Source organism: Centropristis striata, chromosome 1 (genome assembly GCF_030273125.1).
Source record: "Centropristis striata isolate RG_2023a ecotype Rhode Island chromosome 1, C.striata_1.0, whole genome shotgun sequence".
Taxonomy (NCBI): Eukaryota; Metazoa; Chordata; class Actinopteri; order Perciformes; family Serranidae; genus Centropristis; species Centropristis striata.
Window position 1 is genome coordinate 15,091,874 of NC_081517.1, and position 12,263 is coordinate 15,104,136.

General features: G+C 38.1%; 1 protein-coding gene across 1 annotated transcript in view; it reads left to right on the forward strand.

Annotated features, from left to right (window-relative positions):
* The window catches only part of cacna1ab (calcium channel, voltage-dependent, P/Q type, alpha 1A subunit, b), a 158,990-nt gene that overhangs the window by 100,170 nt on the left and 46,557 nt on the right, over window positions 1–12,263 (forward strand). Inside the window, exons 27-32 of the mRNA XM_059332310.1 lie at window positions 886–1,046; window positions 1,677–1,814; window positions 2,735–2,936; window positions 3,053–3,217; window positions 4,779–4,889; window positions 5,262–5,345. Coding sequence (XP_059188293.1) covers window positions 886–1,046; window positions 1,677–1,814; window positions 2,735–2,936; window positions 3,053–3,217; window positions 4,779–4,889; window positions 5,262–5,345 — 861 coding nt within the window. The remainder of the gene's footprint in view (window positions 1–885; window positions 1,047–1,676; window positions 1,815–2,734; window positions 2,937–3,052; window positions 3,218–4,778; window positions 4,890–5,261; window positions 5,346–12,263) is intronic.

A 12,263-nucleotide genomic window follows, 5' to 3' on the forward strand; every position in this document is an offset into this window, starting at 1 on the left:
AGGAGTAGACGTTTAAAAATCTCCAATTATTGTTCTTTTTCGCTCATTTTTTGTCGGCCGTCCCATTCATTTCAATGCAAAATTTTGGGCAGTTGTTCGCGACTTACGTCGCGAAAAATTCGTACTCTGTAGAGAAAAGTAATAGCACACCGATCCCGATCAAACCGCACGTTTTGATATATAATTTGTCCTGCAACTCTTCAAGTTGTAGGACTAGTAGCGGGACGAAATTGCGTCCGGAAGAGGAATAAGAAAAAATCCACAGTATAACAGTTATTGCTGTATGGGACCAGTGCTCGGTGCGATTGCCCCGAGGCCCTAATGACATACATCCTAAAAAGAGACAAAGTGAATTTATCAACTCAATTGAAATAAAAATGGATTGCATATATACTACACTTTTTCAAGTTTCATGAATATTGGGGGGGAAATGAGTCTCCACATATTGTACATATTGAAGTATTGTCATGTTTCTAGCCTCTCCTGTCCTCTCCTCTCTGATCTGTGTAAACAGCCTCTCCTGTCCACTCCTCTCTGAAGAATCTCCAAAATGGCTTCAGTGTCGCTGAAGAGCAGAATTTATTGGTTTTAACAGGAACTAGTTATTCCAAACGTTTTTTGTTTTTTTTTTCTAAATGACACATGTAGACTAAAGTGATTTTGACAGAAATATCACAATTGTAAGCTTTGTTTTGATTCCTTTTTCCGACAAAAAAATTCGCAAATTTCGAAGATAATGCCTAATTTCTTTCTCTATAAACAGTGTGTCTAGCTGGTTTGGAGGTTATCGACAGGTCATCTCTGTTACTATTTCTGTGTGGTCATCCTGATTAATCAGCCTATGAATACAGCCTGTGTGTTAATGTGTCCGTCTCTGCCCCGCAGGCTGTGTTTGACTGTGTGGTCAACTCTCTGAAGAATGTGCTGAACATCTTGATTGTCTACATGCTCTTCATGTTCATCTTCGCTGTGGTGGCCGTGCAGCTCTTCAAAGGCAGATTCTTCTACTGCACGGATGAATCCAAAGAGTTTGAGCGTGACTGCAGGTGCGTGCAGAAACACAACAGAAACTCAAACTCTTCTCTCAACACTCCACAGGATCTCTGTCCAGCTTTTAGTTTAGCAAAAAACCTAATTATTCAGCAGGACAGTATGTGTTTTCAGTGAAGTGCCAAAAATAATTAACGGTATTATGTTATGTTCTGTCATTTCTCCAAGTATTTTTCTTTTTCACTCAGTACCATAATATTTTACCATGAAATATTTATTGTTAGTGCTTGGGTACATGCAGTACTGTCTTTTTGTACAGTATGATACTCTTGAAGTATCATAATAACCAATGCATGTGTTCACAGTGCCACAGATAAACTCAGTGATGTGCTGGATTTTAATTTATTTTAATGAGAAAAATATAAATCACTTAGTCCCTTGGTCAGGTGTTTCAGTTGTGCAGATGCTGCCACCTAGAGGAGTTTGCTGGGAATTTTAATAAAAACTGTTATTCAATGAGAAATGTCACTCTGTCAGACTGGACACAACATAACCCCAACTTCTCATTGTGTCAGATATAATATAGAAACAGGCTGAGGCTTTCCTGCACGTCCATTTCTGATTGTTTTTACTGAGTGACACTTGTACTGTGTTTTGGTTGTTAAACCCTGTGTTTGTTCCTTCAGGGGCGAGTACTTGGTGTATGAAAGAGACGAGGTTAAAGCTCAGAAGCGGGAGTGGAAGAAGTACGATTTCCACTACGACAACGTGGCTTGGGCCCTGCTCACCCTCTTCACTGTCTCCACTGGAGAGGGGTGGCCGCAGTGAGTGGGATGCACCCACACACACAAACACACACATACACGGATATCTCTACTTGTTCGTAACACATTCTCCAATTATAAATCCTACTTAAAACTTCCAAATACTGGGGCTTTGTTAGTGTAAAAATTGTGTAAAAACATTTTGTAATTTTACATGATTTTGCTTTTGTATTTATTTATAATGTAATTGAAAAAATGCAGTCATTTTAAATAATTGTGATAGCCCAAAAAGTCTAGATATCAATAAAATAAATATTAAAATTGTAAGATATTTTATGATTGCAATATCTAGAAATATCTAATCTAAAATAATATTTAAAGCATAATTGTGAAACTGAACCAGGCTGTTGATTAATGACATATTTACTGACTAGCAATTTCTATACATTTAGTGTTACAAATAGATATATTTAAATTATTCCATATATGTATTAAACCAATGTGTACTTACTGTTGGTGAACAAATTATTTTTATGCAGATTTGACGGAATTTCATGTTTTTAATTGTCAAATAAAAAGTGATACACAAAATGATAATGCATAGATTTAAATGTATGCAATACAGGACTCAAACAAAAATTATCACTCTCACACCTGCCTTCTTAAATTAAAATTTTTCTATGTTTGGGGTGTTTCTTGGTGTCACCCTTTGGGCACAGACTTACGTAAATAGCAGACACCGCATTTAAAAAATACATATATAGTGAGACAAAAAGGTCAAGTGGACAAAAACTACGTTAAACTGTCTCTGCTTTCACTTTTATTTAGCTGAGGGGCCAAATTCAGATATTGTGTTAACAAACAGAAAGTGACAATTTCTGCCTAGTATGACTTTAATTTATCTGTTTTGACCACAAACTTTCCCCCACCCAAAACTAATTTTTTATCCTTTTGTTTTCAACTCTCTCTTCCTCTTGCAGGGTGTTAAAGCACTCAGTGGACTCCACCTATGAGAATCAGGGCCCTAGCCCAGGTTACAGGATGGAAATGTCCATCTTTTACGTGGTGTACTTCGTTGTCTTCCCCTTCTTCTTCGTAAACATCTTTGTGGCTCTCATCATCATCACCTTCCAGGAACAGGGCGACAAGATGATGGAGGACTACAGTTTAGAAAAGAATGAGGTGAGGAGGACTGCAGAGGTCGAGATATCTAGTGTGTCCTCTTTATTTTTAGAGCTCCGAAAAGAGTTCAAGGAGTGCATCTGAAACTCTTCTCTCCTACTCTTTTCCTTCTGCAGAGAGCCTGTATAGACTTCGCCATCAACGCCAGACCTCTGACTCGTCACATGCCGAAGAATAAACTGAGCTTCCAGTATCGCATGTGGCAGTTTGTGGTGTCTCCGCCCTTCGAGTACAGCATCATGGCTCTGATTGCGCTCAACACCATCGTCCTCATGATGAAGGTACAAGTCTGAACACTGTAGCAACACAAACATTTTCCAGATAAGGTGTGATTTAACAGCACCACTACTGAAGTAATATACTCAGTCCTTAATGAAAAAGATCTGCACATCATTCTGCAGATCAGCTTTAAATTGATATTTGAGTTTTTTTGAAGTGGGGTTGTATTAGCAGTGGTGGAATGTAACTAAGTACATTTACTCAAGTACTGTACTTAAGTACAGTTTTGAGGTACTTGTACTTTACTTGAGTATTTCCATTTTATCTAACTTTATACTTTTTCTTCACCACATTTTGAGGCAAATATTGTACTTTTTACTGCACTGTGTTTAGCTGACAGCTTTAGTTACTTTTCAAGTTCAGATTTAACATGAAAAACAGATTCACTTAAGGTGATAAGACTTTTTTTTAATTATACCTCATATCAGTAAATTCAGTAGTTAAAATGAGCCCTATCTTTAGAAAATCAACCACAATAACAATCCAATACGATGTTTGAAATATATAAATAACAATCTGAGTGGGTCCATTCTGCATAACGAGTACTTTTACTTTTGATACTTTGAGTACATTTTGATGCTGATACTTTTGTACTTTTACTCCAGTAAGTCATGAATGCAGGACTTTTATTTGTAGTGGAGTAATTTCACAATCCGGAATTAGTACTTTTACTTAAGTAAAAAGGATCTGAATACTTCTTCCACCACAGATGAAAAAGTAACTAAAGCTGTCAGACAAATTCAGTGCAATAAAAAGTTCAATATCTGCCTCTGAGATGAAGGGGAGTACAAGAATATTAGTAAATGGAAAAACTCAAGTTAAGTTCAAGTACCTCAGATTTGTACTTAAGTACAGAACTTGAGTACTGTACACTCTCTGCCCATCACAGAACTTAGGGCAGCAGATATTTCCTTCAGGAGTTGGTTAGAGACAAAAACAGAGCTAAAAGAGAATTAATATTGAACTTATTGACTCCAAGTGATTGCTCCTGATTGTTTAACCCTTTATGGGGCGAAGAACTATATTTGGTAACTTCAGTGGATATCAAAATGGGGTCTCTATGTCTCTCTGTTTGGTCGTAGAACCACATGGATTTCTTCCAGCTAATCAGCAAAGATCAGATTCTCAATATTTTGAGAAAAAAGTTGTGAATTTGCTAGGTTAAAGTGGCAAATCTACAAGAAAAAAAATTGCAGATTTAAGAGATTTAAAGTGGCAAATCTGCGTGAAAAAAGTCACAGATTTACAAGAAAAGGGTGAAAAAAACAAGTTTTTTCTTGCAGATTCACCACTTTAAATCTCATAAATCTGCACAATTTTTTTGCATAGATTTGCCACTTTAATCTGGTAAATTTTTTTCTCAAAATATTACCCCCCTCCCCTGGGTCTGTATGTTTTCTTTTTACACATTCTGGCAGTATGTAATATCCTCCAATATTATCTAGGGTTGAAATTTGGAATTTGCAAGTATTTCAATGAGTGCCCTATTAAGGGTTAAATAGAATAACTAGTTCGCCATATCAACTCCCTCTCATTCTTTGTCCACCTCTTTTGTGTCTCCAGTTTGACGGAGCCTCAGAAACGTATGACGAGGTCCTGAAGAACCTCAACATCGTTTTTACCACCTTCTTCTTCATGGAATCAGTCCTCAAGGTCATCGCTTTCGGCCCTCTGGTAAGACTGCGGAGATCCACAAACACTCACAAGCACCTTCACACATGTTCTTATCTAGGTTGACCCAGTCTATATGCTTCACTGTTTCATCCCATTATACATTTATAAAGCAGGTTATTTTGGTAGACAGATCTAGAGCATGTTCCTCTTGTCCCTGAAAAACCCAGAGCATTCTGTGTCGAACAGCAGTCACGCTATCGGCCTCCTCCCAGCCTACGTCCACAGAAACAACACCACCATTGGCCTGGGACGTGTCCCTGACTGCCGTCCCATGGCTCCAGCTGCAGGAGGATGCAACTGGCCACCTTAACCGCCTCTGTACATCTTCTCATTGGGCGAACGTCTGTAACTTTTCTTTCTCTTTCCCAACAGAATTTCTTCAGAGATGCCTGGAACATTTTTGATTTTGTCTCCGTCCTTGGAAGCATCACTGACATATTAGTGACAGAGCTAGGGGTAAGTGCTGTGGAGGGTTCAGACGACACTTCAGTTGATGGTTGCAGCTGAACACAAGTTGATGATTTGTCACATAAAACGGGTTTGGTGGACTTAAAGGAAAAATCAGCCTTGTTGTCTGATGTATAAGCCAGTCCTTTAATAGATCTTGGTTTTATTTTAGTAAAAGTTCCGGTTGAAGTAATTATACATTTGTAATACATTTAGAGGAAGCTCCTGACTGTATTGTCATTGTAAACTTGACCACCCTTATATTAGGGTCATAAAGCCCAGTTTGTAGTTCTCAAAGCTCTCAAAATACTGCAGAACTTTCACCTAAAATCATGATTTGGATTTGACCAATTTATGTGATAAATTTGTAGATGACTAGAGACAACCACTGAGATTATTTGCCAAGGAAAATATATCTCTACATTCCATGGAGAGAACTTTATAAAGTCTATAAATCTGTCTTGCTATCCCCAAAAACCACCAGGTAAGCGGCTGAAACTGATTTAAAAAATAGTTCTGGACTGATTTTTCCTTCAAGTCAATTAGTTAACAGCAGTCTCCATCACACCATGTAGACACACACACACACACACAGGTTGGGAAATACTTGCAGTGAAGTCACTTCGACTGCCAATAAAAATAGTCCTGCTCATACCACAACATTTAGTTGTGTTTAGTTTGTACACTTTGGATCAAACATACAAGATATAACCTAGTTAATAATGAGCTAGTAGGCAGATTTTATTACTTTCAACAGAGCCAGGCTAACTGTTAAGCTGTTGTTGTGTCATGTATTTACAGTACAGACATGTGAGTGCTATTGATCTTCTTATCTAACTCTTGGCAATATATAATCTAGCTGTCAGTCAGACTGTAAACGGTACAGGCGGATGCATTTCTGATGCCAGAGGGATAAACAGAGAGAAGAACATTAGCTAACTGCACCCTGCAAGAACTATTTAACATGTGTGTGTCTATATGGTGTGTGAACATTAGTCTACAGATGTTTTAACTCTAAAATCTCTGATAATAATTATCTGGTATTTACGACAGTGTATTAGGGCCAAGTATGGAAAAATTAGAAAACATACGGACCCGGAGGAGAGGGTTTTTCTCTGAAAAATATATACTAATATTACCCCCCTCCCCCTTTTCATACTTGGCCGTAATACGCCGTCGTAGGTACTTGCATTTTTTTTTGTGACAATATTTTCTCAAAACTTTTCTTCAAACACACAACCTATTTGCCAACTTCTAGTTTGGTGTGCAGGATTTCTTTAAACTCATAGATCAAATGATTTGTCTGCATTTATCACAGCCCACATAGTCACTGTAAGTGCAACTGGAGAACAGACATGAGGAGTCCAATGTTTGGGGTTCAATTTATACCAATCAGTGATTGTGACTTTACTGTGCTGCTGTGTGTGAACACACTCATGTTTATCTCACTGTGAACTGTGGTTCTGTTGTTTGTATGTCTATCAGTCTGTTTTATTCTATACATATGATCTTAACATGATGATACACATGAGACTCAATGTTTGTGGAATTCACCAGCAAGTTCAGCCCCTCTCTGTTGTGCAGATACTGTATTTGTTCCAGTTTTGAATGAACAAAACCTCCCTGATCTGTGCTGAAGTCTTCCTCTCGTTCACACTGACTTTATTTAAAGTAAGTGTGCTAATTGCTGCAAAACAACTGTGTTTTCACATGATTAAAGACACCCCTCTGGCCACGTTGGTCATGCTAAATTTAGATCTCAGCTGTCTGAACAGACATTTATTGACACCAGTGGTGTTTTCCAACAATTAACTGATCATTGCAGACATTTGATTGATTCTCCGTCAGCTTGGAGCAGCAAACCTGCTGGTTTAGAGCAAAGCTAAGGTTAGAACTGACTAGCTGTCTTGAGCAACATGTGATTACATGTTATTCAAGACAGCTGCACACTGTCTAACTTGCAGAAATACATTAATTTGCACTATTGCAATGTTTCTTTTTTGCTTGATGAAGGTTTAGCACCTAAATGTTGCAAATAATGTGTTGTTGCAAGTTAGAAAGTATAGCCGTCCCTCTCCTACACACCTGAAATAAATGTGCAAAGTGATGTTCTGGTCTTAAGAAAGCAAACAAATCAAACAAGGAGAAAAGAAGTCTCTGTACGTTAAGGTTCAGTGTGAGCATTTAATAATAAAGTCATGCTCTAGGCTTACTGGAAATGCCATACAATGACACCAGCCTGTACTCCCCTCAAAAAAGTCAGTATAGGTCGTGTGTACAGGCAGCGAAAAACGAGCTACAGGCAGCGAAAAACAAGTTATATTTACATATTTCACCCTCCGCTATATTGCGTCCGCTGCCATCTTGCTGACGTAGTAGTGATTGACAGCCAAGTAAAGTTTAAAAGGGATGTATTCCTACATCCAGTTGGAGGGTGGGGTAGTGGATGGCTCGAACAAACGGCGGACATTCAACCAGAAGAGCGGGGTTTGCATCACATGTGAAAACAAAAGTAAATGATTTTTAACTTGCTGTAGTCACGTGGCCCTTGAAACTACCTAACTCCCCTTTATGTACATTCATTTACTGTTTAAACTGTCTTTTATAACGCATAGCGAAGTTTTTTGCCCTAAACCTAGGTCAGTGGTTTTATAACATAATTCCACAGAAACTGAGTGCGAGTGTGCAACGTGTTATTTTAGAATTCGTTTCTGTACCACGAGTTGTGAAATGAGAGCTGCGATAGGTACATACGTGACGTAATTTGTGATACTGACACACAACCTCTTCTGTCGTTTAGGTTGGAAAACTTTTTGCAATAATAGATCAAACTGGTGATATGTAATGTGGTTAATATCCCTGCAGCTCCACAGAGTCTTTTAGCTCCTTCAGTTTCGGTTTTGCAGGACCCTTGACACTTGTTTGACAGCGAGATAAAGACACAAACCTACCAAAAAAGACACAAAATTACCAAAAAAAGATGTATAAATAACAAAAAATTGACAAAAATTAAAAAAAAGACACACAATTACCAAAAGAGACACGTACATACCTGTCATTAAACACATGCCGCGTTGCCTACATACGTGTCATAATTTGTGGTACTGACACACAACCTCTTCTGTCATTTTGGTTGGAAACTTGTTGGTGACACAGAGAGCACACTCTCTTTCATGCAAATACAGGAAATGTAGTTCCCAATTAAGCTCCAAAAACACTACTGACTCAAAAAGAGAGAAACATATGACACTTTAGATACCTGCTGGTGGAAGGGGAGGAAACAATGCACAAATATTGCAAATGCTTATGCTGTAATGTCGATGATTTGACTTGAAAATGTTCCTTTTCCCACAGAGCTGCCATCACAGAGGGGCTGAACGTACTGTACCTCAGATCACTCGCTAACTGTTGTTGTTGACTTGAAGTTGTGTTTCACTGCCTTTTTACTGACACCCATAATGACTCCGTCTTCCTCTTCTATCTCTTTACATGCTTTCTTTAAAACCTCTCTACTTTGTTGGCGCCCTACGCCCCTCCCACTCCCTCCTCCTCTGATAAAAATCCATCCAATCAAAATGCACTATGAAATCCTTCATCGTGTTCTCCATCCGTGCTGCGCCATGACATGTGGTGGTGGTGCTGTGATGATGATGATGATGATGATAATGATGACAATGATGGTGATGGTGTGCGTTTCGCCCCATGCCCCCTGCCCAAAAAAAAACCACACGACCAACCCCACCCCCACCCACAAAAATGTCTCTCACCCACTCACAATGTACTACAACTTACAAAAAAAAAAATAATTAAAAAATAAACTCCCTCCCCCATTCATCTTTCTACATCTTGGCACATGTAGAATCTGGTTGGTTTGTAATTTATCTCTCAAAGCTTTCTGCTGCATCCTCATTGGTCATGCGTACCCCGAGCCATCCCCCCCCCCCCCCCCCCCCCCCCCCAACCACCCACTGCCCCACGACCAGTCTCAACCCTGACCCCAGTGCATGCGCTTCCTGGATGATGACCTTTTAAAGTAAATTATTTTTTACTTGATGACATAATGACATAGAGAGGTTCATTATTAACATTATACATCTATACACATACTTAGATGTGTATGTAATTCCCTAGTAAACCTTAGATAACATGTTCAGTTTTGCACATGGTTAGAGCTCGACCGATATGGGATTTTTGAGACTGATGCCGATTCTAGAGGGGAGAAAATCAGTGGTCACCGATTTGGTGGCTGATATAATATTTTTTTGAGCTGGAATGAAAATAGACCTTTTTTATGTGGATTGTGCACCAATTTTTCACCAGTCTACAAATGTACCCAGAGAGCTACTTTCTTGAAAGTAAATCTTTATAAAATGATAATTAACATTGTTATAAGGAGTATTCAGATCCCTTACTTAAGTAAAAGTACTAATACCTTACTGTGAAATGATTCCACTACAAGTAGAAGTCCTGCATTCAAAACCTACTTAAGTAAAAGTATAAAAGTATCAACATCAACATGTACTTAAAGTATCATAAGTAAAAGTATTCGTTATGCAGAATGACCCACATAGATTGTTTTATATATTCAAAATATATTATTACATTATTTGTATTGATGCTTTTATGTATTTTTTTTTGTTAAATCTTGACCTGAAAAGTAACTAAAGCTGCTAGCTAATGTAGTGAAGTGAAAATGTAGTGGAGTAAAAAGTACAATATTTATATTTAAATGTAGTGGAGTAGAAGTATAAAGTTAAATGTAAATACTCAAGTAAAGTACAAATACCTCAAAATTGAACTTAAAAACAGTACTTAAAGCTACTTCTTAAATCTTTATAAAATAATTATTATTTATTATTATTTATTAATTATTAATAAATAATTTTAACATTTCTATACATCAGCCAACTCTATAAATGATAACTCAGAAAATAAAGAATACATAGGAATAAAATAAATAGCTAAATAAACATCATTACTATTCAGATTCAGTCAGTTGCTGACTTAAAAAATAAATAGCTAACAATATTTCTAAATCTAAGCAACATTTTCTGCATTTTATATCATGAATACATTTTTTCATAACAGCAGCATATACACCGATACCAATAGGCCAAATTTGGCCGATAATATCTGTCTACCGATATCTGTCGGGCTCTAACATAGATGCAGTATAATATTCACTTTACTCTTAGTCTGATCTGTACACAGTGAAAGAAAAAGCTTCCTGGTCAAATTTATCACCAGAATCTCCAACATTTAGCTAATTTTCCACCCATGGGGATTTGTGATAAAATAAAATAAAAAACACCTTTTACGGGCTGCCTAAGAAGACAGATAAAATGTTCATATTTGGCTGCTGGCAATAGTTTTATGCACCAAATTAGGAAAACTGCTTCAAGATGTTGTTGACTACACTGCTGCTCACAGTATCTGTGTGGGGTAGTGCAGATGATCTCAAACATCTCATTTCAACTAGATGACAATTAGTGTTCAGTTCATACTTTTTTTTTGCAAAAATATGAGGGTATGCACATAGGTGAATGTGTGAATCAGAGCTTAGTATGTGCTCGGCCCCATTGGCCAGACTGGTCTGCATGTAGGCCGGTTCTTTCCTCAAAAAGTATGCTGCCATGCCAAACCATGCCTGCACTGAGGCTGCTCGCTTGTCCCTTCTCCTCCCCCTCCCTCCCTCCTCTCCCTCTTCATGCTCCTCTCCCTGCCAAGCCTGTCAACCACAAAATGCCAGGGCCTCACCGGGGAGTTTGGCTGTTGAACATTACATTATTCTCCCTGTGACACTGTAAAGAACCGCCAACAAATATCAGCCGTTCTTTGGGCTGAATCCAGGTCAAGACCGTAGCGGTTGTAGTGTTTAAGGGCATTTTCACACTTGGTTTAGATACTCAGGTCTGTTTCTTCAGGCGTTCAGCAGAGAAAAGCTTTACTGCAGGGTAGTTCTCACACACCAGAGTCGCTCCAAACCCCCTGATCGGTTTTGCATAATGTTTCCTCAACACTCTTTGTCACCTGCGTCACACCAGCAAGTTTTGCAATCATCAAGAAAATTATAAGCTTTTGTTCTTCAGTCACAAAACTATGGAAAAACAATGTAAGCCAGCCATACCTTAAACTGTGGCATATCACAATCAAACAACACCTTCAAAGAAGACATATAGTAATAATTAAACATTTCAGATTTGTTTAAACTATTTTTTTTTTCTCTTAATTTCATCACTGTTGCACGCTCCCAAACCTATTATAAGCAACACAATGACATCCAAACTTGCCATTTTTGTAGATTGCTAACAAAAACGATCTATATTTGTGAATTTTCAAAGTTACGATCATGAGAGATGCACCGATGCGCTGTATATGCTGCAGAGATATCCAGTTTAAATTATAATATCTAAACCTGTCATCAAGTCCAAATCCTGTGGTGTGAAAATTGTTTTGACCAGCAATGACAGCAGCGACTGTCAAATCAGCAAATAAACTTGAACGCTAGCTTCTTGTTGATAACCTATCTCCTCCTATCTTATGCCTCCTATTTGGCTGGATCACTTCTCGCATGTGTGTTCATTAACTAAACATAGTTTGAAGACCAGGAATTCTTCATAGTGAAATGCCTTTTAGCGTGCAACCAACCGTCATTGATCACAAGTTCAATGTACATACCACAAAAACTTCAATGTGCCTCTTTGTAAGACAGACAGTCATGTTACATGATCAGTACAGAAATCTGACAGTGTTTAGGTGCCATGAAATAGAGATAAAAACTCCAAGCTTCAACCCAAGTGTGAAAATGCACCAAGTTTGGCTGCTGTTCTCTGCAGATGAGACACCAGATTTGGGACAATTTTGATTCATTTTAAAAGAAGCAGGTATCACAGTCAACTCCAAGCCATGCTCTTTGGACCATATAGA